This window comes from Mytilus trossulus, chromosome 1, assembly GCF_036588685.1.
Source record: "Mytilus trossulus isolate FHL-02 chromosome 1, PNRI_Mtr1.1.1.hap1, whole genome shotgun sequence".
Taxonomy (NCBI): Eukaryota; Metazoa; Mollusca; class Bivalvia; order Mytilida; family Mytilidae; genus Mytilus; species Mytilus trossulus.
In genome coordinates, this window is record NC_086373.1 from 99,471,064 (window position 1) to 99,499,062 (window position 27,999).

The window sequence follows — 27,999 nt, forward strand, 5'->3', positions numbered from 1 at the left end:
CACTTAATGACTGTTGCCCTATTTAATAAAACTGATAAAAAGGATAATATAATTTTCATGACGGGAATTACAGGTCTGATATCAATTTTGAAATTTTTACTATTGATAGTATATAGACTTTTCACAATAGACAACAACATCACTTAAGGTATGTTCATTTACTGGTTAATTTTTTGTCATATAAATGCTCATACGTGGCTTTCAAATGCGCTTTTTGAGCATTTCGGATGAAAGTAAACACAGAAAGGCGCTTCAAAAGCAGGACATTTTAAAAGTATTCATAACATTTCATTAATTTTGTGAAGTGAAAATTTAAGAAAGAACAGATTAGTATTCACGGACTGTTTCAATTTAGATTGCTCTGTTAATAATAAGCACAGAAGGGAGAAAAACACCAAGATGTCAATAAAAAAACATTAGTCGATTAAAACAGACAATTCCATGACAAAAGACAAAGGCTTGAATTGCATTTTTACAAATACAAATATTTTATTGGTACAACCACAATTACAATATAAGTAATTGGCTTCGGCCCATATTTCAGTACATTATAACAATGAATACAACATAATGAAATTAATTAGGAAGATTAAATCTCATTTCTGTAATCGAGATATTTACGTATATAAAAACTAATCACTCTCTGAACTTTTAAAAAATTGCCATTCATGCAACATTTATATATAGAAGAACGTGTGCACATGGTAGACATAAAGATGACTTACAATTAGGATTCCCCTTATTATCTTGTATAAATTGTGTGTAAAGAAAGCCATGATGTCATTTTGAACGAGTACTTTTCTTTGAATTTATCTCGGTAACATATATTTGGTGGGGTAAAATTGGCACTGTTCGTGTTATTTAATTTTCATGATAAGATAAATAAAAAGGGTCAGAATAAGAATATATATTAAATCCCAATAAAGGGCCCGTTTTCGAGCATATACATATACGTATATATATATATGTAGTATTATTATGTAGTAATTTTAATAGGGAGAGGACGTCACAAAATGTAAGTTTTTATATATTGTGTCTAATCCCTTTTTGCAAATTAAATATGTTTACTAGACTAAGTAATTTTTAAGATATGATATGACTGACCCGACAGAAAATCCACAATTGGGCCATACTTATCTAGCGAAATTGTTTCCGGTAATCAAATCACACAAACATCACTGCTTTTAATTTGTCTTTGAACTATAAATGATACTTGATTTCTTAATATTATGATTACGCAGCATTACTCGCAATTAAGACAAAAAAACTGTTTACTTTTAATTAAAACTGTTTTAAATACTAGTACCAAGAACCGAGCCAAGAACAGTACACCAGTCTATTGGTATGTTTAGCAGGATGTTTAAATGATCAGCTATCATAGTACACATCTTGTTATTTTTAGATATGAATGAAACAAAAGAAGGCGATGACTCCATGCAAGTCGACATTCATTTTGTGACCTTCATTGTGCCAATCAGGATTCCATAAATATTTCTGATTTTTGGACGATAAGATGCTGGTCAATTTGGTGATAATCTGAGATAAAAGAGTTGAAAAATATTTGTGATGACAAAATGGTAAGCATAAAGTTTCCATACGATAGAAGGGTGAAATATGAAGTCGGTAATGAAAGTGGAGATCATACAGAGGGACAAGACGATGTTGATGGACCACATTGTAGGCAGTCTAAACCAAATATCATTGATACAAACAGTCCACTTATTGTTGACGGCATAGATGGAAGTGATCCAACGATAGATAACAATATCAATGAAGTCAATCCAAAAAGCTGCTGTAGGAATGATTGCACGCCTGATTACTCCAGTTCCGAGAAATATCCCTTTCCGTTCCGTGGCATAGACCTACTTGCATCAGTTTTGTCAATAGTCTTTTTCCTATTTGATGTAATTTCAGACGTGGTTCTTGCTGAAGAATATTATCGGTTTCAAAGATGGATTCCGTTTGTATTTACTATATCATTGATCATCCTTCCTCATCTAGTATTGAATGCCATCAATATCTCCTGGTACTATAATGACTATATCAAAGAAAAGAACAGTCAAAGGCCAACAAAGAAACTAGTATGGATTTTAAGAATTTTGTTTTCTTTACCTTTTTTGCTTGGACCTGTTGTCAGGTAAGCTATTTGTATGATTTTTTCATATTTTGCTCGTTTCGCTTTCTTTGTGTTGACTGGTGGCAAAAGTTAAGTCTAAACTTTAAAGCCCTCATAATATTTATGAATCATAATTGTAATATGTCAATTTACTTATGTGTTTCCTTCTGATCGTTCTTACTGCTCTTTTTTGTTATTGCTTTTACCTTAATTATAATTTACCACAAAAATATTGTTTTCACGTGTGTTCAAGACATTATGAAGCATTCTTTATATTATAGAAATGTGGAATATATTCACTATGGATTTAAAAGCAAGTCGGGATCATTAACTGAAAGTAAAAGACGTTATTTCTATAAAATGGTATTATGTGAAAATGCAGATGCTGCAATGCTAAGGATGATTGAAGCTTTCCTAGAATCTGCCCCACAGCTAGTTTTACAGATATACATAATAATGACAGAAGTTAACAACGATGGACCAATGATGCGTAAGTCATATTTGTGGTTTATAATAGATTTGAAGTTCCTTATTACTGTATTCGTAAATATGAACGACAAAAACACTTCTTGATGAAAAATATCACAGGCACGCCTTTGAATTTTTTTTTATTATACCTTGAAGGTCCTTCATGCCTTAGTATAATATCGACCAGCACATGAGGTAAAAAGTTAAGTACATATTTTTTCATGTATATATTAAATTATAAATATGTATGAAAAAAATGGGCCTGTAACAAGAAGGAATGTGTGGGGAAAAAAATAAATGGGTTGTTCTGTTATATTTACCATATGATTTGCGATAAACGCAAAATGAACGAAGTTAAAATAACATTTTCTTTTTGGAATAGGGGTACTTGACAATCCATTGCAGACAGATCAAATGTGTTACGTTTTAAGAATGGACGATTTCAAACATTGAAAAAGCAGGTATGATTGACAATGAGACAATTTACTACCAAAGTTTTAATGATATGGCTTACACAATAACAGGTCACCGGACGGTCTTCAACAATGGTGAAATCCCAATAAAAAAACCCACATCTGACAGACAGCAAACATCGCAATAGTTGAACTACAGGATCCTGATATAGGAGAGTTTCATATATATGTTTGTCTTCTTTCATTTTTAGCCAGGCGTTGTCAGTTTATTTTCCATTTATGAGTTTGACTTTCCCTCCGGTATCTTTCGTCCCTCTTTCATACAGAATGTAAAGTGGTAAAAATGTTTTGGTATCTATACTTATACCCCCTAGTTTGGACAGCACAAATATAACTGCAAACTGTAGAAATCCTTTGGAAATTGCTTGACTCGTCATATTTGCATGAAACGAATAAAGGACTAACACAAAGATGCAAGATACAAATGACCGATCTAAGAATACTCATAGTACATAGAATCGACAGGATGTAAACCATAAGTTTTCACTACTGTTTATCAAAACTTATGAGGTATGCGTTAATTCATAAACAAAAACAAATCAATTTTAGTAGTAACCAATAACATCATGTGCAGAGTTTTAACATGACACATTTAACAGTAAGTTTATTTAAAGGACAAATGCGTTGAGAATTATCGTTTCTAAATTAAACGGAGTCTTTAAACAACATCAGGATGCAAATACGAATGGAATGGCCCGTTTAAAATAATAATGATAAAAGTACAGCCAATTTTGTAAACCAATTGTTTGTATATGAAAAAAGAATTAAGTAAACGTTCAATGTAATTCATTACGAATTCAAGGTTGAATGATTGAACTGGATAAAAATTTCGTTCATGTTAAACGTCTGACTAAATACATGGCCATATTGATCTAGTTGGGAAACATACACACCAAAAGAAAATGGGCAAACAGAAGAGATCCGTCAAAAAAGGAAAATTAACAATAACGTAAGGGAACATCTCTCTTTCGTCGTATATATATATATGAATTTACATTCCTGTGTGATGACTGAACTTTTAAATTCTAGAAAAAAGTTTATTTAGCATTAATTTGTTTTTATCTTGTAGAAATCGTTCGACCTGCATCAATGATTGGATCTGGTATTGGAGTATCCTGGTCGTTGGTATCTTATCAAAAGGCACTCAGGTTATCATATAATAGAAAGGAAAGGAAACTATCCCTCTTAGCAGTGATTTTCTACTATATCTGGAAATCCTGTGAAGTTGCACCAAGAATAATCCTATTATCACTTTCTGCAGCTCAGTTTGGCTATCACATGCTTGTAGCAACAGGTATTCATTGGATCTTAATGTCACTTTGGGTTGGGCGTCAGAATCAAGAAATGTATGATAAAATGAGAGATAAAATTGTTCATTATATTGTAATTGGATATGTATTGATATTTTGTTTCCAGAATGTACAAAAGGGTAAAACTCGATACAGAGCTATGTTTTATTATTTTGTAACATTTGTAGAAAACATCATTATGTTAATACTATGGGCATACTTTACACATCATAGAAGAGAATGGGTTTACCTCGCTGTAATCGTTACAGTACCTACATGCATGTTAGTTCAGATTATTGTTCAAATATTGTATTATAAATGTGTCCATCCTGAACATACACACATTTGGCTTTGTTAAAACATTTATAGATTTCAATGTCAAATACCATTCCATCTCTATCAATTTATTATAACAATGAATTGATCTTCATTCTTTGTTTTTATGTATATGTATTATCCGAGGATTTAAGTCCTGCTTGTTAATGTGGTCTGTATTACTTTGTATTATTTTGGCCATGCATGTTATTCTGTTTAGGTAATATTCTCATTTGGAAAAAAAGGTAAACAAACTAGAAATTCAATTTGTGGACTTGTGCTTGTGTCTTTGACAAATTCCCTTTTATCGTTTTCAATTTCATTCCAGTATTTGCATTTCAATTTATTATATTAATATCTAAAATAAATATTCGTAAAACAGATATTCCATATTTTTCTTTTAAGTGCATCAATCCAAATTATGTAGCATCAAGTTGACGCGTTATGTTGATTTTCTCAATAGTTACATCAAACTTTACTCTTAAACAATGGTCTTTAATATGAGAAGGTAAGTGGTTTAAGGACTCTTGCATTTATCTAATTGTGGGAATCATTTTAAACAGGACTCTTGCATTTATCTAATTGTGGAAATCGTTTTAAACTAAGGAAATTATTCCCATCATATTTTTATTTTCTTATGTTTTTTTTATTCACATTTGGTACTTTTTGGTTTTATCAGCTATTTAGTGTTTTATTTAGCGTTTTAAGTATATTATAGTATACTTGTCTCGAGCATCACGGACATTTAATAAATTGTCCAAATTTGCAAATATTGTAGTAAAATTTATACTGTTTATGTTATTATAACTCAAAACATTAAATAACGGTGATGTATAAGAACGAAGAAACATTAGAATCGTTATGACCAAAAGGGTCATAAAAAGAAAAGTAAAATTCAGCTACGGTCAAATTTCGATAAGCGTAGTAGTATTTTAGTTTATTTATTTTTCGCATTTCTTTCACATCTTTCAATAAGTAGATATTTTTAAGAAGAAAAAAACCCAGCCCAACAACGTAGTTTCGACCAAGTGCTATTAATGAAAACAACATTTTATAAATTTAGTGCATCAGAAGCGTTTTTCTGGATTTAATTTCATCATGAGCCCTAAGTGCAAATATCTATCATGAGCTTATTTGAAACTCTGATCCTTAAAAGTGAGATAACAACCACAACTCTGAGGAAAGTTCAAAACGGGTCCACAATTGAGTGGCTAAATCGAAAATAACGCATTGATGGGATGTATAAGTACCGAGCCACGTCAAATGGATATAACCAAGAATAAATTAAAGAGTAAAAGTAATGATTTATTAAAAAAGAAAATTAGAGGAACACTATAACACGTACTTAAGATAATAAATAACGTCTGTACCTAGAATCTATACTTCAAGACCATCGTTTATAACTGGTATTTGTGAAGTTGATATGGAATATTTATCAACAAGGTTTGGTATCTTCAAATGCACTTTTTTTAAAGACGAGACGTTCTTTGACGATGACCTGGTTAATCAACTATTTACTCAGACACTGGTGACATTTTTTAAGACAAGTCTAAGTGGTAGCTGCAAGCTCTTGAATATCTTCTGAGCTGCGAAATGTAAAACCCATCTGCAGGTGAAAAAAGGTGTGGGTTATTGCTGATTGTAAAATTAAGATCGTCTCCGCCGTTTGTCATAGATTCTGGTATTAAGATGACCGCTTATGACAATCTCGATGTATAAGTAGTAGAGATTGGAGAAGTTTTGAAAAATTTGTCGAGAGTAAAATTCTTTTCCAAAGGATTAGCAGTTATATTTCTATCATCAAAGGTTGTTTCCAAAATTTTAGGAGTGGGAGAGTGACAACACAGAATGTTGTAGTGAAAGTTTGCTGATCAGGTCATAGAGCTGTCATGTGTTTCTATACCATTAGGTTTAGAAACAATTTCATAAAGGTTGGGAATGAGTTCCATATTCAAGTTTAAGAGAAGCTGTCAGGCATTCTTTGTCATGTGCGTTTTGATATACAGACAGAGTATCAGTGTTAAGTAAGTTATCCCAAACATCAAGTTGTACATTTGAGGCAATTGTAACTTACTATATCAGAAAACAACAATCGAATGAATTAATTTTAGATTATACAGATCAAAACTAAGGGTTTTGAATGTACTTATCAAGAATATAGATTGTGTGGATTAACAGGGTATGCATAAAACAGAATATTTAGAAGTCAAAGAGAGGCAAAAGATAAAAAAAAAATATTGGATCAACTGGGAGATATATATTTCGTATGCACGCGTTGTTGGAATATTGCTACATAGAAATGGAAAGTAAACAATTGGCCAAAACTGAAATTATCTCTTTCGTTGTGAATTCATGTTTTCAACCGATCCTCATGGTCAATTTCTAAGTGAAAGTCAAATTGTGTATCTGTTTCATCAATTATTTATTGTTTAATATGATAGAGCATGATTCAACAGCCACCTTTAATTCATTTAGTGAGAGGACATCACCTGTATAGTGGACCAGAAAATTAAAGGATGATGTTAGCTACTTCTCATTATTTCTTTGAATATTAGGACAAAACTTGACGGGATATCTTGCCTTGGACAGACGCATTATAATGTAGCTGGGATTTTGAGTTCATAAATAATAACCAACGCAAATCATTCGTAAAACCATAACTTCTCGTCCACAAGCAAATAAACTCATCATAGATACCAGGACTAAATTTAGTATACGCCAGACGCGCGTTTCGTCTACAAAAGACTCATCAGTGACGCTCGAATCAAAAAAATTAAAAAGGCCAAATAAAGTACGAAGTTGACGATCATTGAGGACCAAAATTCCTAAAAGTTTTGCCAAATACAGCTAAGGTAATCTATGCCTGAGGTAGAAAAGCTTTAGTATTTCAAAAAATTGAAAAATTTGTAAACAGTAAATTTATAACCATAACAATATCAATGAGAATTCATGTCAGCACAAAAAGTGCAAATCACACCACAGACAAGACTTAACCACATACTTTGGAAATACTTACTCCAACAAAAAGGGAAAGCATTCTCTTTTCCATAATTTCCACCTATAGTATAGTCTGTAAGGAACGGAAATAATTTGCGATTGTCTCAATAACTAGTCAAATTTTTTTCATATCCTCATCAAAAGAGGGACAAAAGATACCAAAGGGACAGTCAAACTCATAAATCTAAAACAAACTGACAACGCCATGGCTAAAAATGAAAATACAAACAGAAAAACAATAGTATACATGACACAACATAGAAAACTAAAGAATAAACAACACGAACCCCACCAAAAATTAGGGGTGATCTCAGGTGCTCTGGAAGGGTAAGCAGATCCTGCTCCACATGTGGCTTCCGTAGTGTTGCTTATGTGATTACAAATTCGGTAAATAGTCTAATTCGGTAGGTCACATTCATGAAAGGGAAGGGGATTGTAGTTACGACGTAAGGAACATATCCGATATAACTTGTGAAACGGTTATTCCATAACGGTCAACCAACTCGTGATGGCGTCCGTAAAATTTACGAAGGGATGATTTCAACTTTGGAACACTTGGTTTAATAGTTTCCTCGTGAGCAGTAAACCTCTATCAAGAAAATCATAATAGGGAATGCTAGCACGGGAATATCGTATCAACTGGGAGATCTGCACCCCGTATGCAGGTGCTGCTGGAATGTTGCTACTTAGAAATGGAAAGTTCACAATTGGAAAGCTGAAATCATCTCTTTTGTCGTAAAGTTTTGTTTTCAACCAACCTTCATTGTCAATTTCTAGATTTCTAAAAGTCAAGATATGAAGCCGACTTAACTGTATCTGTAGTATGATTATCCTTTATCTCTAGTTCGATGGGATAGATGCGTTCCACATAGTCACCAAATTTTGAATTATTAGTGAAAGAACATCATCTATATAGCGGAAAGTAGAGTTAAAGGATATTGCTAACTTCTTATCTTTCTTCCTAAGAAGTTCCTGCATGAAGTCAGCCTCATAATAATAAAGAAACAAGTCGGCAAGTAGAGGGGCACAGTTTGTTCCCAAAGGTTTCAATTTTGACTGACCTATAACGGTTAAAACTGTGTTTCAAACCATCAATGAATAATTTTTTTCTGTTTTAAATTTTAATGTTAAGAGCAATATAAAACTGTAACAATGTACATGTTTATATTTTTGTAATGACATGAAATACGGAAGATAAAACTACATAAATAAATAACAACTTATATAACATCAAAAGTCTTTTAGACGGACAAGTAATCTTCTTAAGTAAAAATATTTAAACACATGTAAAACGTACATGTACTGTAAAATGTTTCCAATATTTATATTAAAATTAGACATTCATACAAAAAATCATTCATATACTAGTACTATTGGGTTTATAATATGTTAGTTAATCATTGATTTAAATAGGATCAGATACAAAGTTTACCAACTTATGAAGTGTTCGCCCGTTTACAATCTGTTTACAATATCACATGAACATACACAACTTATGCAATAGTATAATTTACTAGTACTTGTTCTCGAAACATACATTATATACGATTGTGGACTAAAATCACAACCAAAATCTGGACCGTTTACGTTTGATCTCACATTTTATAATAAATAACAAATCCTTAAATATACAAATAACAATCAATAATGTACAGAAATGTAATGCATTTTAGCAGTAAAATTTATGTTTATGGTAGAACGACCATTTCTCATGTTCATGAGTTCTAGGTCCATTTACCGGTAAATTGCACATTTCACAGTCTAAAATGTAGCTGAATGTTTCCGACATTATGCTGCTGTAAGCTTTTGTTTTCCGTCTTTATTACTAGCGTCCAGATGGCTGTCCGTGCCGTAGACTGGTCGTAATTTTTCAAACATTATATCACAGAGACCTTTGATATCATAGTCATGCTTCCATCCCCAGTCAGCACGTGCATTTGAGTCGTCAAACACTTCTGGCCATGTATCGGCTGAAAATATAAATATTCAGCCATTTTCATTTTGGGGAAAAGTGATGAGATGATTGTTCACAAAAGTAAGTTGCATTAACTGTTGCGAATCTATTGCTGCTTTATGCATAATTGTTCTCGTGCTAGATATTTTATAAGGAGAACGTAAAAACATTGATAATGAATTAATATTTTAAACGCAGTTATAATTTCATTTATTCTTTTATTTCCCTATTCTGGCACCAAAACACTCATAAAGGCGAAGAGGAGAGTCCGTTTCAACGGTCTGCGTGATAAACCCTTACTTTCCAGTCCAGCAAAATTTTCCCGACATTATTGTGTCGAACCCACCCACAGGCATCAATTAATCAATCAATCGATATATTTTACTAACGACGGTGTAGTAAATTAGATCAAAGATGGGTAACTCACCTATTTTTTGTCTGCTATCTGCTTCATATTTAGCCTTGAGGTGAGGAACATGTTTTCTAACCTCGGCTACCAATTCTTCTGGGGTAAAGCTCATGGCTGTTACGTTGTAAGTTCGTTGTTTGAGTTGATTACCAGGTAATTCCATAAACTGAACGACTGAACGAAGGCAATCGTCAATATACATCATAGGAAGACGGGTGTCACGTCTCAAGAAACTGGTGAAATCTCCAGTTTGTAAAGCATCATGGAATATATGTACTGCATAATCTGAAAGGAATTAATAATTTGTATTATTATACAGGGGAAACGATGATGAACATATATTATAAACCAATAATATGAAATCAAACAAACCTAGAAAAATCACTGAAGAGACATGTTTTGTCGAAATGCGCATCTGGTGCAAGAAAATTGGTACCGTTAATTTTATTATTAAATGTCAAGAATTCAATCTGCCATCGCTCCCTAAATATTTCTTGATTCTGTATTCGACTTTCTTCTTTTTGTATGAAAAAATAAATATGCTCATATACAATAAAATGTAGTAGGTACATAGTAGAGCTTTAAAGGAATATTTACCTGTAGTTCCGCCACCTGGGTTGGTATCTGCAGATATAACACCGGGAAATCGAAGACTTCTGAAGTCCATACCAAATCGGTGGTAATAGTACTATAAATAAAATTAATTTCGATGTAATATTTAAATGGCCAACCTGTATTGATAAATATTTTTGTCTTTATTGTTTAAATTAAAACGAAAACCATTTCATTTGTGTAAAGATTTTGCTAATAAAAAAGTTGTTTCTGAAATGAAAATTGATGAACTGCTCAATTCTTGTAACGAAGGTGAACTGTTTGCCGGAAAGTTTTGCAAAAAAAAAACCCAAGACATGAAGTTGAGAAAAGTAACCATCAATATGCTAGGAAAAGGGGTGTAAACGACATACCTCTCCCATCAATATGCTAGGAAAAGGGGTGTAAACGACATACCTCTCCCATCAATATGCTAGGAAAAGGGGTGTAAACGACATACCTCTCCCATCAATATGCTAGGAAAAGGGGTGTAAACGACATACCTCTCCCATCAATATGATAAGAACAGGGGTATAAACGACATACCTTTCCCATCAATATGCTAGGAAAAGGGGTGTAAACGACATACCTCTCCCATCAATATGCTAGGAAAAGGGGTGTAAACGACATACCTCTCCCATCAATATGCTAGGAAAAGGGGTGTAAACGACATACCTCTCCCATCAATATGCTAGGAAAAGGGGTGTAAACGACATACCTCTCCCATCAATATGCTAGGAAAAGGGGTGTAAACGACATACCTCTCCCATCAATATGATAAGAACAGGGGTATAAACGACATACCTTTCCCATCAATATGCTAAGACAAGGGGTGTAAACGACATACCTCTCCCATCAATATGCTAGGAAAAGGAGTGTAAACGACATACCTCTCCCATCAATATACTAAGAACAGGGGTGTAAACGACATACCTCTCCCATCAATATGCTAGGAAAAGGGGTGTAAACGACATACCTCTCCCATCAATATGCTAGGAAAAGGGGTGTAAACGACATACCTCTCCCATCAATATGCTAAGAAAAGGGGTGTAAACGACATACCTCTCCCATCAATATGCTAGGAAAAGGGGTGTAAACGACATACCTCTCCCATCAATATGCTAGGAAAAGGGGTGTAAACGACATACCTCTCCCATCAATATGCTAGGAAAAGGGGTGTAAACGACATACCTCTCCCATCAATATGCTAGGAAAAGGGGTGTAAACGACATACCTCTCCCATCAATATGATAAGAACAGGGGTATAAACGACATACCTTTCCCATCAATATGCTAAGACAAGGGGTGTAAACGACATACCTCTCCCATCAATATGCTAGGAAAAGGAGTGTAAACGACATACCTCTCCCATCAATATACTAAGAACAGGGGTGTAAACGACATACCTCTCCCATCAATATGCTAGGAAAAGGGGTGTAAACGACATACCTCTCCCATCAATATGCTAGGAAAAGGGGTGTAAACGACATACCTCTCCCATCAATATGCTAAGAAAAGGGGTGTAAACGACATACCTCTCCCATCAATATGCTAGGAAAAGGGGTGTAAACGACATACCTCTCCCATCAATATGCTAGTAAAAGGGGTGTAAACGACATACCTCTCCCATCAATATACTAAGAACAGGGGTGTAAACGACATACCTCTCCCATCAATATGATAAGAACAGGGGTGTAAACTACATACCTCTCCCATCAATATGCTAGGAAAAGGGGTGTAAACGACATACCTCTCCCATCAATATGCTAGGAAAAGGGGTGTAAACGACATACCTCTCCCATCAATATACTAAGAACAGGGGTGTAAACTACATACCTCTCCCATCAATATGCTAGGAAAAGGGGTGTAAACGACATACCTCTCCCATCAATATACTAAGAACAGGGGTGTAAACGACATACCTCTCCCATCAATATGCTAGGAAAAGGGGTGTAAACGACATACCTCTCCCATCAATATGCTAGGAAAAGGGGTGTAAACGACACACCTCTCCCATCAATATGATAAGAACAGGGGTATAAACGACATACTTTTCCCATCAATATGCTAGGAAAAGGGGTGTAAACGACATACCTCTCCCATCAATATGCTAGGAAAAGGGGTGTAAACGACATACCTCTCCCATCAATATGCTAGGAAAAGGGGTGTAAACGACATACCTCTCCCATCAATATGCTAGGAAAAGGGGTGTAAACGACATACCTCTCCCATCAATATGCTAGGAAAAGGGGTGTAAACGACATACCTCTCCAATCAATATGATAAGAACAGGGGTATAAACGACATACCTTTCCCATCAAAATGCTAAGACAAGGGGTGTAAACGACATACCTCTCCCATCAATATGCTAGGAAAAGGGGTGTAAACGACATACCTCTCCCATCAATATGCTAGGAAAAGGGGTGTAAACGACATACCTCTCCCATCAATATGATAAGAACAGGGGTATAAACGACATACCTTTCCCATCAATATGCTAAGACAAGGGGTGTAAACGACATACCTCTCCCATCAATATGCTAGGAAAAGGGGTGTAAACGACATACCTCTCCCATCAATATACTAAGAACAGGGGTGTAAACGACATACCTCTCCCATCATTATGCTAGGAAAAGGGGTGTAAACGACATACCTCTCCCATCAATATGCTAGGAAAAGGGGTGTAAACGACATACCTCTCCCATCAATATGCTAAGAAAAGGGGTGTAAACGACATACCTCTCCCATCAATATGCTAGGAAAAGGGGTGTAAACGACATACCTCTCCCATCAATATGCTAGGAAAAGGGGTGTAAACGACATACCTCTCCCATCAATATACTAAGAACAGGGGTGTAAACGACATACCTCTCCCATCAATATACTAAGAACAGGGGTGTAAACTACATACCTCTCCCATCAATATGCTAGGAAAAGGGGTGTAAACGACATACCTCTCCCATCAATATACTAAGAACAGGGATGTAAACGACATACCTCTCCCATCAATATGCTAGGAAAAGGGGTGTAAACGACATACCTCTCCCATCAATATGCTAGGAAAAGGGGTGTAAACGACACACCTCTCCAATCAATATGATAAGAACAGGGGTATAAACGACATACCTTTCCCATCAATATGCTAGGAAAAGGGGTGTAAACGACATACCTCTCCCATCAATATGCTAGGAAAAGGGGTGTAAACGACATACCTCTCCCATCAATATGCTAGGAAAAGGGGTGTAAACGACATACCTCTCCCATCAATATGCTAGGAAAAGGGGTGTAAACGACATACCTCTCCCATCAATATGCTAGGAAAAGGGGTGTAAACGACATACCTCTCCCATCAATATGATAAGAACAGGGGTATAAACGACATACCTTTCCCATCAATATGCTAAGACAAGGGGTGTAAACGACATACCTCTCCCATCAATATGCTAGGAAAAGGGGTGTAAACGACATACCTCTCCCATCAATATACTAAGAACAGGGGTGTAAACGACATACCTCTCCCATCAATATGCTAGGAAAAGGGGTGTAAACGACATACCTCTCCCATCAATATGCTAGGAAAAGGGGTGTAAACGACATACCTCTCCCATCAATATACTAAGAACAGGGGTGTAAACTACATACCTCTCCCATCAATATGCTAAGAAAAGGGGTGTAAACGACATACCTCTCCCATCAATATGCTAGGAAAAGGGGTGTAAACGACATACCTCTCCCATCAATATGCTAGGAAAAGGGGTGTAAACGACATACCTCTCCCATCAATACGCTAAGAACAGGGGTGTAAACGACATACCTCTCCCATCAGTATGTTAAGAACAGGGGTGTAAACGACATACCTCTCCCATCAATACGCTAAGAACAGGGGTGTAAACGACATACCTCTCCCATCAGTATGTTAAGAACAGGGGTGTAAACGACATACCTCTCCCATCAATACGCTAAGAACAGGGGTGTAAACGACATACCTCTCCCATCAGTATGTTAAGAACAAGGGTGTAAACGACATACCTCTCCCATCAATACGCTAAGAACAGGGGTGTAAACGACATACCTCTCCCATCAGTATGTTAAGAACAGGGGTGTAAACGACATACCTCTCCCATCAATACGCTAAGAACAGGGGTGTAAACGACATACCTCTCCCACCAATATGCTAAGAACAAGGGTGTAAACGACATACCTCTCCCACCAATATGCTAAGAAAAGGGGTGTAAACGACATACCTCTCCCACCAATATGCTAAGAACAAGGGTGTAAACGACATACCTCTCCCATCAATACGCTAAGAACAGGGGTGTAAACGACATACCTCTCCCATCAGTATGTTAAGAACAGGGGTGTAAACGACATACCCCTCCCATCAATATGCTAGGAAAAGGGGTGTGAACTACATACCTCTCCCATCAATATGCTAGGAAAAGGGGTGTAAACGACATACCTCTCCCATCAATATACTAGGAAAAGGGGTGTAAACGACATACCTCTCCCATCAATATACTAGGAACAGGGGTGTGAACTACATACCCCTCCCATCAATATGCTAGGAAAAGGGGTGTAAACTACATACCTCTCCCATCAATATGCTAGGAAAAGGGGTGTTAACTACATACCTCTCCCATCAATATGCTAGGAAAAGGGGTGTAAACGACATACGTCTCCCATCAATATGCTAGGAAAAGGGGTGTAAACTACATACCTCTCCCATCAATATGCTAGGAACAGGGGTGTAAACGACATACCTCTCCCATCAATATGCTAGGAACAGGGGTGTAAACGACATACCTCTCCCATCAATATGCTAGGAAAAGGGGTGTAAACTACATACCTCTCCCATCAATATGCTAGGAAAAGGGGTGTAAACGACATACCTCTCCCATCAATATACTAAGAACAGGGGTGTAAACGACATACCTCTCCCATCAATATGCTAGGAAAAGGGGTGTAAACTACATACCTCTCCCATCAATATACTAAGAAAAGGGGTGTAAACTACATACCTCTCCCATCAATATGCTAGGAAAAGGGGTGTAAACTACATACCTCTCCCATCAATATACTAAGAACAGGGGTGTAAACGACATACCTCTCCCATCAATATGCTAGGAAAAGGGGTGTAAACTACATACCTCTCCCATCAATATACTAAGAACAGGGGTGTAAACGACATACCTCTCCCATCAATATGCTAGGAAAAGGGGTGTAAACGACATACCTCTCCCATCAATACGCTAAGAACAGGGGTGTAAACGACATACCTCTCCCATCAATATGCTAGGAAAAGGGGTGTAAACTACATACCTCTCCCATCAATATACTAAGAACAGGGGTGTAAACGACATACCTCTCCCATCAATATGCTAAGAACAGGGGTGTAAACGACATACCTCTCCCATCAATATGCTAGGAAAAGGGGTGTAAACGACATACCTCTCCCATCAATATGCTAAGAAAAGGGGTGTAAACGACATACCTCTCCCATCAATACGCTAAGAACAGGGGTGTAAACGACATACCTCTCCCATCAATATGCTAAGAACAGGGGTGTTGTAAATTACTTTACTTTCTTTTATTATAGACATTATCGTATAATTGGTAAACGTCTTCACGTCGTTTACCGCGGTAATTACGTAACTGTATATTCGACGTCGCTACTTAGCGACGTTATTGTATTCATACATGTAGTTTAGATAAAGATTTCGTTCAATGAAGACGTTCTTCATCATTTCTTTAGAATATATGTCAAATTGGTGCCGTGACAAAAAGAACGATGAGTTCTAAACTCAAAGCTATGCGAGCTGGACATCGTGGTGCAGTCATGAAATTACTGAAGCGAGTGAGCGGAAATGTCGAGGAGTTATTGAAGGAATACGATGTCAATGAAATTATTTCAATCAGGGAAATGATACGGAAGAAGGAAACAGTTATCTCGGAACTCAACGATAAAATTGTGGAAGAAATTTCGGAAGAGGATATTCAAGAAGAGATAGAAGAAGCCGACAGGTATGAATTTGATATTCAAATTACTCTAACAAAATTAGCAAAAGTAATCCGGGAAGCAGAAAGCACAACATCTTCGAAACAGCAACAATTAAACCCGCACGCCACAGAATTTACACTTTCAAACAACCTAATAAACCCTACTCCAGTAAGTTTCACGCCAGCAAATAATTCTTCATCTACATTTTCAAACTCCAGTATGTACCATAAATTACCAAAGCTTACCCTACCCACGTTTGGAGGAAATATACTGGAATGGCAGCCATTTTGGGATTCCTTTTGTGCAGCAGTTCATGAAAATTTGTCCTTAAACGACGTTCAGAAGTTTAACTATTTAAGGTCTCAATTGTACAGAGAAGCAAGCCAGTGCATCTCAGGATTACAAATTACGAACACAAATTACGCTCAAGCCATACATGTATTGAAACAGAGATTTGGTCAACCCCACAAAATTGTGAATGCCTATATGCAAAGCCTTATTAGTCTACCTAGTCCATCCGCGAATATTAGAGACATAAAGAACTTTTACGACAGTATGGAGAATTACATTCGAGGTCTTGAGGGAATGGGACAAACACATGAATCGTACGGGAGCCTTCTAGTACCAATTATCTTAAATAAAATTCCCGGAAACATCCGACAAAATATGGTACGCGTTAATGGAAATGATAGATGGAATTTACAGTTGCTACGTGACGCAATTCAGCATGAAATTACTATCCAAGAAGCAGGTCAGTCCGTAAGTTGTTATGAATCAGAATCAGAATATACATCTACGTCAGCATTAATAGTAAGTACAAAACGAAACTACGAATCAAATAACAGAAATTTAACCAGCAAACCCTGTATATATTGTAACGACATTCACGCTCCAACTACATGCATGACGGTAATAAATATTGATGACAGAAAGCGCACAGTTAAGGAGAAACAGTTATGTTTTAATTGTTTGGGAAGACACAGAATCGCAAACTGCAAATCAATAAATACATGTAAAATTTGCGGTAAACGACATCACACAAGTATTTGCAATAAGGCGGAGCAATATACGCAAAACAAAACAAAAACAGAAACGGCAAATTATAATTCAGAAAAAATAGACAGCAATCTCTCAGTAGCAAGCATGCACTCATTAACGACATCCGTAAGACCTCAAGTACTTTTGAAAACCGCGATAGTTACAGTCTCGTCCGACAAAACCCATTTTAGTCAAGCAAACACCTTAATCGACGAAGGTGCACAGCGCAGTTTTATTACAAAGGATATGGCAGAAAAACTAAACTTGAAACCCGTAAGAAATGAAGTAATAACTGTCTCGGGATTCGGTGAAACAAATACGAAGGTAAGACATCTGCAAGTGGCTTCTGTTTATTTACGAGCCGAGACTAAAGAATTAATACCAATTAATGTACTTATCGTTCCAAAGATTGCTCACCCTATACAAACATACACAAGAAACCAGTCATTTTTTCCGTACTTGAATGGATTAAATTTAGCACACCCTGTATCACATGACGAGGACTTCGAAGTCTCAATATTAATCGGCGCCGATTACTTTTGGGATATTGTAGAGGACAAAGTTATTCGAGGACCGGGACCAACCGCAGTGAAATCGAAAGTAGGCTACTTATTATCTGGCCCTATGCATCGAAATTCATCAGAACATTTCATTTCGTCATTTTCACCAATCATGAATATCATAACCCCGCACAGACACGAAGAACGTGAGAAAATCAAGACAACGGAGAACTTTACGACAAGCCGTATTCACTACATACCACCGACTGTTAATTCAGATATATTACGAACAGATTTTACGAAGATTGAAAGCGCTTTCAACTATCGCCCAGTATCGTACATTTCGCCGAATCCGAGATCCAGAGCAATTTCAAGGAAGGAGGATATCACCTGAGAACTTTATGCACAAAGAGGACAATATGAACGCATCAACAGAACCAAATGGACTTTTTACTACACGGCCAATTGTTAAACTAGTTCCTCTTGAAATATGAACAGTAAACTCATTTTGAGGCCCCCAGAATGTTGTAAATTACTTTACTTTCTTTTATTATAGACATTATCGTATAATTGGTAAACGTCTTCACGTCGTTTACCGCGGTAATTACGTAACTGTATATTCGACGTCGCTACTTAGCGACGTTATTGTATTCATACATGTAGTTTAGATAAAGATTTCGTTCAATGAAGACGTTCTTCATCATTTCTTTAGAATATATGTCAAAGGGGTGTAAACGACATACCTCTCCCATCAATACGCTAAGAACAGGGGTGTAAACGACATACCTCTCCCATCAATATGCTAGGAAAAGGGGTGTAAACTACATACCTCTCCCATCAATATGCTAAGAAAAGGGGTGTAAACGACATACCTCTCCCATCAATATACTAAGAACAGGGGTGTAAACGACATACCTCTCCCATCAATATGCTAGGCAAAGGGGTGTAAACTACATACCTCTCCCATCAATATACTAAGAACAGGGGTGTAAACGACATACCTCTCCCATCAATATGCTAGGAAAAGGGGTGTAAACTACATACCTCTCCCATCAATATACTAAGAACAGGGGTGTAAACGACATACCTCTCCCATCAATATGCTAAGAACAGGGGTGTAAACGACATACCTCTCCCATCAATACGCTAAGAACAGGGGTGTAAACGACATACCTCTCCCATCAATATGCTAAGAACAGGGGTGTAAACGACATACCTCTCCCATCAATATGCTAGGAAAAGGGGTGTAAACGACATACCTCTCCCATCAATATGCTAAGAAAAGGGGTGTAAACGACATACCTCTCCCATCAGTTCAGCGTGTACCTTCGATACACCGTAGATTGTTCTTGGTCTTTGTATAGTCAAATCGGGGGTAGGGTTCCTTGGAGAATCTGGTCCAAATGCACCTTTAATTATAACAATTAAATAATGTGTATGTACCTTTGAAAGATAATTGTTGGCATTACAGGGACAAACGTGATTTATTTAGCAGCAATAATTGGTAGGTTGTTTTAACTATTCATTTAACACATAATTAACTATAAAAATTCATTATAAAAATAAGTTTTTAGTTAACAACCGGTTGTCTTTTGATTTAATTCTGTAAATGTAATTTTCGTTTTCGTATTCAACAAAATTATAGTTGATATTTCTTACACTGTTACCTTATCATATCTAGCATAAAATATCTACCAATTGTTATGAAGGGAAGATACAATACAATATTTTGTCGACATGACACTTGTGATTTACTGTTTGTGACGGAATGATAGATACCTACCGATCGTACTAGGAACAAACAACTTTAACTTGTATTGTTTTGATAATTCCAATACATTGTGTAGACCCTCAATATTAACTCGCATTGCCAGAGGTACATTGTTTTCTCCTACAGCACTCAGTAAAGCACTGAAATGTACTATCCAATCTATATTGTGAGTAACTATGAGTTCCTGGAGACGCTTAAAATCTAAGATGTCAGCGAACACGTATGGACCTGGAAATAAATAAATGAAAATTCACTTCAGATATTTGTACATTAAACTCGCATAAATATACGTTACCAGGCTGTTCAGCCATTCTCCCGGTAAACCGAGAAGTAATTTGAGCAGGAACCACCAAGTCCAGTGTTCTGATTGGTTGGCTTCTGAATATGAGTACGATAATTATATTTAACCAAAAGTTTTATGACTACGCGTTGGAACTTGTTGTAAGTATTCGAACATTGCTAAAGATACGTGTACACCTTTAGAAAGGTATCATGGGGTCTTTGGAATTGGATAAATAATTCCATACTGTATTGCAAGAAACAGGTCACAAGGGATTCCTGTATACCTGAACTATTTCACTTCTGTTTTATATCGACTTTATTTGACTTTTTTGTGTGTAAACGGTATACAGTGAAGATAGATTATACATTTGATTAGAATTTTACGTGTACAGATGTCATAATAATTTTTCTGTCTGTCAACATTTAATGTATTAGTGAGAACTATTAAAGTGTACATTTATTACGTGTCTTTATTTATGTTACTAACACAATAGTAGTGTTTCTTTTTATATGATTGAAAGTCTATTATGAAAGTATAAGAATGAAAGTACAGATAACATATATTAGTCAAATAGCTAGTGCTGCAATCAGTTATATGTTTTAAAATTAACTTGTAAGAAAAATTTGTATAACTTTTTTTTAAATATTAAGGTGGTAAGGGTGTCTTCCGCCATATTGAATTGTAAAAAACAGAGGACCTAATGTCCAGATTTTCAACCAATTAGCAAAATTTGATGCAGGATTGCAGATATGCAATGTGAATTTTCATGTATAGAACCAATTTATAATAATATAAGTTATAAATATTTAATATTTTTAAAAGTACAGATGATTTTGGTTGTTTTTAAATGTTTTTATATTGACATTTTAAGGGGAGGTAACTCTAAAACAGTGCATTTTCTGAAGGAATCTACATGGATTTTTTTTTAGTGGGAAAAAAAGTACGGTGACCCTATCTTTTCCTTTGATATTCTCAAACTTCAAAGCATTGTTTGAAAGCTATCGTTTCCTACTTTATTTTACGATTCTATCATTTTGTTTAGTTTCTAATCACAAAATGGTGTTTTTCCTGTACATTCCATACAAAATGTATCATTTTGTCACAACCTGTAGCTTGAAAAAAATGCACGATGACCTATCGTTTGCATAATATTTTTGAACATATATCAATAGATACTACGTTTTGGCAAAGTATGAAGAAATTTCACCATTTTCATTTTAGACTCCCATACCAGTGCATAATAGTGCCTATGTTATATTTCAGTTTTCAAAATGTACTTACCACTTGCTGCAACATTTGGTGGTGCTTTTATGATATCTGACATAAAAACATTCTGAACTCCATAGCGCTTTCTGGAAAAGAAACCAGTTTAGTTTAAAATAATTCTAATGACTCACAACTTAAAAAAAGATAGAATAAACATAATATTTCATTAGATTTTTATGATTTAAAGTAGTAATTTCAAACGCAGAATGTTTACCTAAAACTGTAACCACAGTCAAATAAAAACCAACAATTATTCGAACTGCTCTTTTAGCATTTATTTTACATGAAGTTAAATTGTTTCTAAATGTGTACGAATGACAGCTGTTGTCCTGTATAATAACATACCTCATCACACTTGCTAACCCTGTTCCAAGTTGACCCAGACTTCCTAAAATAAAACAATTAAAGAATTACAAACATGTATATGTTCATTTGTATGTTATCATGTAGTTTGGAATTTTTAAACACATATATCATTGTTTAAGTGTAACTATTGTATTATTCCTTTCTCTATGCTTACCGGATGTATTAACTTTCTAGCTTAGAAGTATAGCGGTTTATTGCTCATGATGAATTTGTAGAAATTATTTATTTATTTGGTATTACAAGTAGTTTAAAATGCTTGTGTTCTGCTCTTTTTGTCAGGTTTTTGTCTCTTTGAAACATTTCCTATTTCAATTCTCATTTCAATGCAAATATATCATATCATGACAGATCGTTCCCGTGTCGGACACATCAATATCATATAGTTGAATTTTGATTTTACAAGTATATATAATACCAATATTCAAGATTCTTTATTTCTAAAATACCAGATACAGTAGTAGCAATGGTCCAAAAAAGTTCATCAAAAGTTGTAACATAACATAGCATAAACACATATGACAAGATGGGATGAAAAATAATAAAAATAAACAGTAGTTAAGAAGAGTTGTTATTAACCAGGAGGGATCATTTTAAAAGTTAGAACCTTGATAAAAGATGGGGGAAAGATACCAGAGGGACATTCAAACTAAAAAAACGAAAATAAATTGACAATGCCATGGCTAACAAAAGGACAAAAAGACAAACAATAGTACTCAGAACACTACATAGAAAAAAACTAAGATAAGTCATACCTGTAATCAGTACTCTTGGTTTGTTGCCTTCGTACTTGCTGTGATCATCATTATACTGTCTAGTAGAAACGACGACAGAACAACTTTGGTATCTCCCGAGCAATGATGACAATGATTTCTGGACGGTTTTCTGGATGACCGTCTTCATAATACGATATATTACAAAAACCTGTATTTAAAAAAAAAAACTAAAAATGAAAAAAATTCTTCACGCTTTGGACCGAATCATAGTCATTGATCAAATTAGGAAACACAACTATTAAATCAAAAATGTATGTCTCCAGAAGAATCCTTTTACAGAACCAGCAATATTCGTTGATTTCTTTTCTTTTATAGGCAAAAGTTGTTCAGAGGGTATTGTACGTATTTTAATTGGTCTCCCGTAAAGATCATAACATTGAACAAACTATTCAGGATTAACATGTAATTATTCCTCATTTATTTAGAGTAACAATATTACATAACCTTTGCATTCCAGTTTTGAGAGTGTTTTTAAAACATGAAATAAACCAAACAGTGCGATAATATTTTTCCATTCCTTATGTCAATAGACATTTAAAAATAATTATATAAGAGTATAATTGTCGTTATTATGTCTCAACCGATATCCTCATATGTTTACATTTAAATAAAAACTTTTATCTTTTATTTTAGTTCTATAACTTTTCTATTACGTGTAAATACAAAACGTGAAGGTCATACCATTATATCATCTATGGAATTTCTTACAATGATGAAATGTGAAAAGAAGAAAAAAACCCGATAGTATCTACAGGCTAAGAAAGGCGAGATGGGGAATAACCTGCCTAGTCCATACAGTGTACTAAAGACAAAGAAAGGCGAATGTCTGAAAAAAGCTTAGCTTGTTATTAACCACGTTGTTAACAAAATATTACAAACCTAATCGGATAAGTTTCATTGATTCCTTGATTCCTACGAGACAGGTGTTACACTTACAAAAACTGCATTATAATCATTTATATATATGAAAGTACATCCTGAATACTTTAAATTTATGAACTAAGAAAAAGGTGGCTATACTTTGGCGTTGGCGTTCGTCTGATTCAACCACACTGTAAATCTACCGGACGGCTGACGCGTCCGGACGCGTTCAAAATTTGTACACCGAATGTTCAATATTTTAACGGCATATGTTCATGCTAAGAGACGTGTTCAAAGTTTTAACGTTTGTGTTAAAAATATTCACATGTGTGTTCAGACACAGTGTACACCGGTGTTCAAATTCTGATCTAAAAAAGAGGATAGTTGTTTGTCCGATTTTCTATCCTTCTAATTGGCAAATTTACAAAGAAATTCATTAAAAAATATGAATGTGCACGCAGGATGATGATCTTGTAAATTTTTGACAAATAATTTAGTAATTGTGAAATATTAAACTTCCAAGCTGGCATATATGTATAGTTTATGAACTTATTTTATTATTATTACTAGTTTTACTTAAGTGACATAATTATGCATATCAATAAGGCCTGTTATGATAATATCATAATAAAAATATGTCGATGTTTATCTTATTTCATGATCCGTTCAGTTTATTAACATAACATGTTCAATCAGTGTTCCAATCGCTCGAAATTTTGAACACCTCGCGTTAAAAAAAATATACCAGGGTACCAAATACCGGAAACAGATATCGGCTGGTGATTTAGGCGGTTAAACGAAGAAAGGATACACATAAGGAAGAGAACTGGAGAAGGGACTTCTATCCCACATGAACACGAAAGAAGTGAGTAACAAGTTAGGATAATCTCCATAGTTAGTTCGATGGCTGGCTTCCTTGTTATATTCTTATGTCAGATATATATCGTCAAATATTCATAAATGTTATATCCAAATTTATAATATTCAACATAAAAGACGAATTAAAGATTAGTATTAACGTAAATAACTGTCAGCTTTGTTATTATGATTTTCTAAACTGCTGAATAACCAGTCTGTGATCGTCTGTCTGTTATATAGAATAAATGATGATTTTGACATCCACGTATTCAGTTTAGCTGAACACTAAGTGTTAAGAACTCTAACATCAAGTGTTCAAAAATGGCACACAAAGGCATTAAAAACTGAACACCACACATTCAATTGATGAACACATAGTGTTAAGAACTCTAACATCAAGCGTTCAAAAATGGCACACAAAGGCATTAAAAACTGAACACCACATATTCAATTGATGAACACTAGTGTAAACATATAGAACACCATTTTGACTTAGAAAATGTTTTTTTTTTATTTGCAGGAATAGTTAGATTGGAATGTTTGAATTAGAAACCGGTAGCCCACGAAGGTCATTTCTGCATGCTAAAAAGTGTTGGAAAAAGAAAGCTGTCAAAAGGGTATGACAATATATGTATATAAATAGCTTATGTAGGTGTATCATTTCTATATCTGTATACCTTAGGTCAAGAAATCGACTTATGTAACTTATAATGTCAATATTTGCATTTCACTGCCATAGAATATCAATTTATACTCTAGTTTATATCGAAATTAAAGCATAACAACTATTGCATAATTTGATGCTTTATGAAAAACTCTCTTCTATCAATTTTAAATTTTATTTTTCAGGATATATAGGCTCATAGGGATTACTTGTTGTGGATGATTTGACATTGGAAGTTGATGATAACACATAAAATGCCACCCAGTTGACAGCTTTAAGTGAAGATGCATGCACTGAAAATTTGAGCGTACACCTTATGTGATCGTACAAGAACTGTTGGAATTTGCAAACTTTTAAACTTTCATTGTGACAAATATCTTTATCATAAACTATCTACTTATCACATTGACATGCTTTTTTGGTTAGGATATACATGATGTAGCAATTATATCTTGTCATGCAGAAGAAAATAATTATTTGTGATATATTTAAGTCGGTTTAAAAACATTATGTATGTGATTTCACTAACTGTTACTTGTGGTATCATAAGGTATTCTTGTGCACTTTTCTTACATATATGCTCATTTGATTATATAAAGAATTACTTGTTAAAATATAGTTTTATTGTTGTATTTTGCCTGATTCAATATAGTTTTTATAACAGTTTAATTAAGTTTAGTACTTATGGAAAATTATTTCACATTTGAACACCATCAATTTGAACACCTATGTCAACTGTTCTGAATGTTAACGTCTGGTGTTCTGCATCTTAACATTTTGCTTTTTGAACATGTTCGCTGTGTTCAAAAAGTGTTACATGGCTGTTGAACGCGTCGACGTATTAAGATTTTGAACATTCGGACACGTTCAATCGTTGAACACTAATGTTAAGGTCTTTAACATCAAGTGTTCAAAAATGAAACACAAAGGCATTAAAAACTGAACACCACACATTCAATTAATGAACACTAGTGTAAACATTTGGAACGCCATTACACGTTCAAAAAGTGTTACAAAAAAGCGTTCAAGCAGTGTTCTATTTCTTAACACTTAGATTTACAGTGCACTTATAATATTTAGAAGTAATTATGCAGATATAAACGCGAGTTTCTGCTGTTTCTCTTCGTTTGTTCGAGATATTTGAAACATCTTGTCCCTTGTTTGTTAATCTAACAGTTCTTAATGATTTTTATTTTTTAGAAAACTTCAACCAAATTTCAATCTACAGTGATTTCAATCTTCACTCGGAATCTCGTCGCGACAAAGAGAATTCGACTCCGATTCAATTTGACTAGGATAATCCGATTGCCAGTTTTGACTAGGATTGTCAGTTTTGACTATGATTGCCAGTTTTGACTAGGATTTCCAGTTTTGACTAGGATTGACAGTTTTACTTATGAAAGTCGATGATTCTCTTTGATTTCTCCTGCTTCCATAAGCATATAAAATTACCGCTGGATAGTCACAAGAGATCTAAATATGGCGTTAAACACCAACAATCAATCACAGATGCTTCAAAGACTTTCATTTAAAACAAAAGCGTTGGTCTAGGGTATGATTTGTGTTCATTGATGAGGGTTGTACAGTGCTCATATGGTTGTTAACATCTTTGTCAGTTGGTCTGAGATGAATAGTTGTCTCAATGGCATTCACATCACATTCCTTTATTTAGGTATTCTAGAATGAAAATGCTAAGAACGCATATTTTGGCTTCTCGGTGTTTCAGTCGAAATTACTATGAAACCTTGATTCAGTGTCGTATATTTTTTTATCAAACATTTAACTGTTCTATACTTGCACTAATATGCTTGATTTAAATTTGATTTTATATGAATCAGCAGCGATATTGCATCAGAAAGTTGTCAATGAAAACCACAAAATAATGTCCGCTCTGAATGATTTATTGTAAAAAAGTATAAAAAGGTAACTCTTTTAAAGAACATGTTCCACTACAATGACTTTAATTGCAGCCATGTATAGTTAATAGGTCCGTTCAAGTGAATAGTTATAATGTATTCGTGTTGAACACTTCAGAAGAGAAATGGTTCGTGTCAGGCCTTAAATGAAACCTGCTTTTAAGATTTAGTATAAGATAAATTCAATTCCTAGAAAACCAGCATTACGCTGGTATTATGATAAGTTTAAAAAACAGGACCTGCTTTGACATAAAGCAAAAGTTAAGTCCCCTTATCTAGTCAAGAAAAAAATGCGCTAAAATGAGTAAATAAACTGAGAAACAATGAAAAACAATTAATAACTATTTGGCCCTGATCTGAGACAAAACAGGATGTAGGTCTACATGTCACGGAATATAATTTCCTTTATAATATAAGTTCATAAAAGGAACATTATTATGGAATATCATTTCCACTGGAATAAATATGACAGTAAATGTTCCTAACGGAATAAATGGTATAGAATATTTGTCTCTAAACTAATATGAAAGAGCATTATTCTTAAAACCAGCGCGGAATAGATTGTCTATAACCTCTATGTGTCGATTTTTTTTCTGTGGTTGGTTTGCTGTCTTATTAAATTTTAAACAAGAATTTGTATAGTTCCTATTGATTCCAGCAACTCCTTTTATTCATAAATATAGAATTACACGGTACTGTAATGGGAATTTTGAGCAGAAACCAACTGTTCTATTCTAAATTATTTAATTTCAATTGTAAGTATTGTTCTCTGTTACATTAATGAGAAATAAGTTGAGAATTAACTTACCTGATGTTACAACTTTATAATTACCATACATGTATCCAAAATAAACTGGTCCTGTCAGATTGAAATTACGAGGACAAACAATTTATTTACTTACCGTAAGAAGTTATAAAAATATTACTTTTCAATAATACGAAAACAATCAACCATTGAATGATTAATCCTTGTACTTTTTATATATTGAACAATGTTAAATAAGCTAAATCTGGATTTAGAAAAATCCCTTTAGTGAAGCATGTGTTCTGAGGGCTCGGCTCTGTTAACCAATAGAAGTTGTACTAAAGTGGT

At 34.7% G+C, this 27,999-nt stretch overlaps 2 protein-coding genes across 3 annotated transcripts; one reads left to right on the forward strand and one right to left on the reverse strand.

Annotated features, from left to right (window-relative positions):
* Positions 1 to 42: 42 nt before the first annotated feature.
* LOC134693381 (XK-related protein 6-like) lies at positions 43 to 5,014 on the forward strand. The gene is made up of 4 exons (XM_063554173.1): positions 43 to 148; positions 1,403 to 2,137; positions 2,398 to 2,606; positions 4,127 to 5,014. The coding sequence occupies exons 2-4, from the start codon at positions 1,575 to 1,577 to the stop codon at positions 4,702 to 4,704; spliced, it is 1,350 nt and encodes a 449-aa protein (XP_063410243.1). The 5' UTR covers positions 43 to 148; positions 1,403 to 1,574; the 3' UTR covers positions 4,705 to 5,014.
* Positions 5,015 to 9,109: 4,095 nt separating this feature from the next.
* LOC134693388 (L-threonine 3-dehydrogenase, mitochondrial-like) lies at positions 9,110 to 27,967 on the reverse strand. 2 transcript variants are annotated; one of them, XM_063554185.1, is made up of 9 exons: positions 27,809 to 27,967; positions 22,587 to 22,755; positions 21,814 to 21,856; positions 21,484 to 21,554; positions 19,932 to 20,147; positions 19,451 to 19,557; positions 10,619 to 10,709; positions 10,040 to 10,306; positions 9,110 to 9,628 (listed from the first exon to the last, which is right to left on the reverse strand). In XM_063554185.1, exons 2-9 carry the CDS (start codon positions 22,732 to 22,734, stop codon positions 9,447 to 9,449), a joined length of 1,125 nt encoding a protein of 374 aa, XP_063410255.1. In that variant the 5' UTR covers positions 22,735 to 22,755; positions 27,809 to 27,967; the 3' UTR covers positions 9,110 to 9,446. The 2 variants fall into 2 exon arrangements, with proteins under 2 accessions (XP_063410255.1, XP_063410263.1); XM_063554193.1 differs by lacking the exon at positions 27,809 to 27,967 and adding an exon at positions 27,715 to 27,798.
* Positions 27,968 to 27,999: the final 32 nt, after the last annotated feature.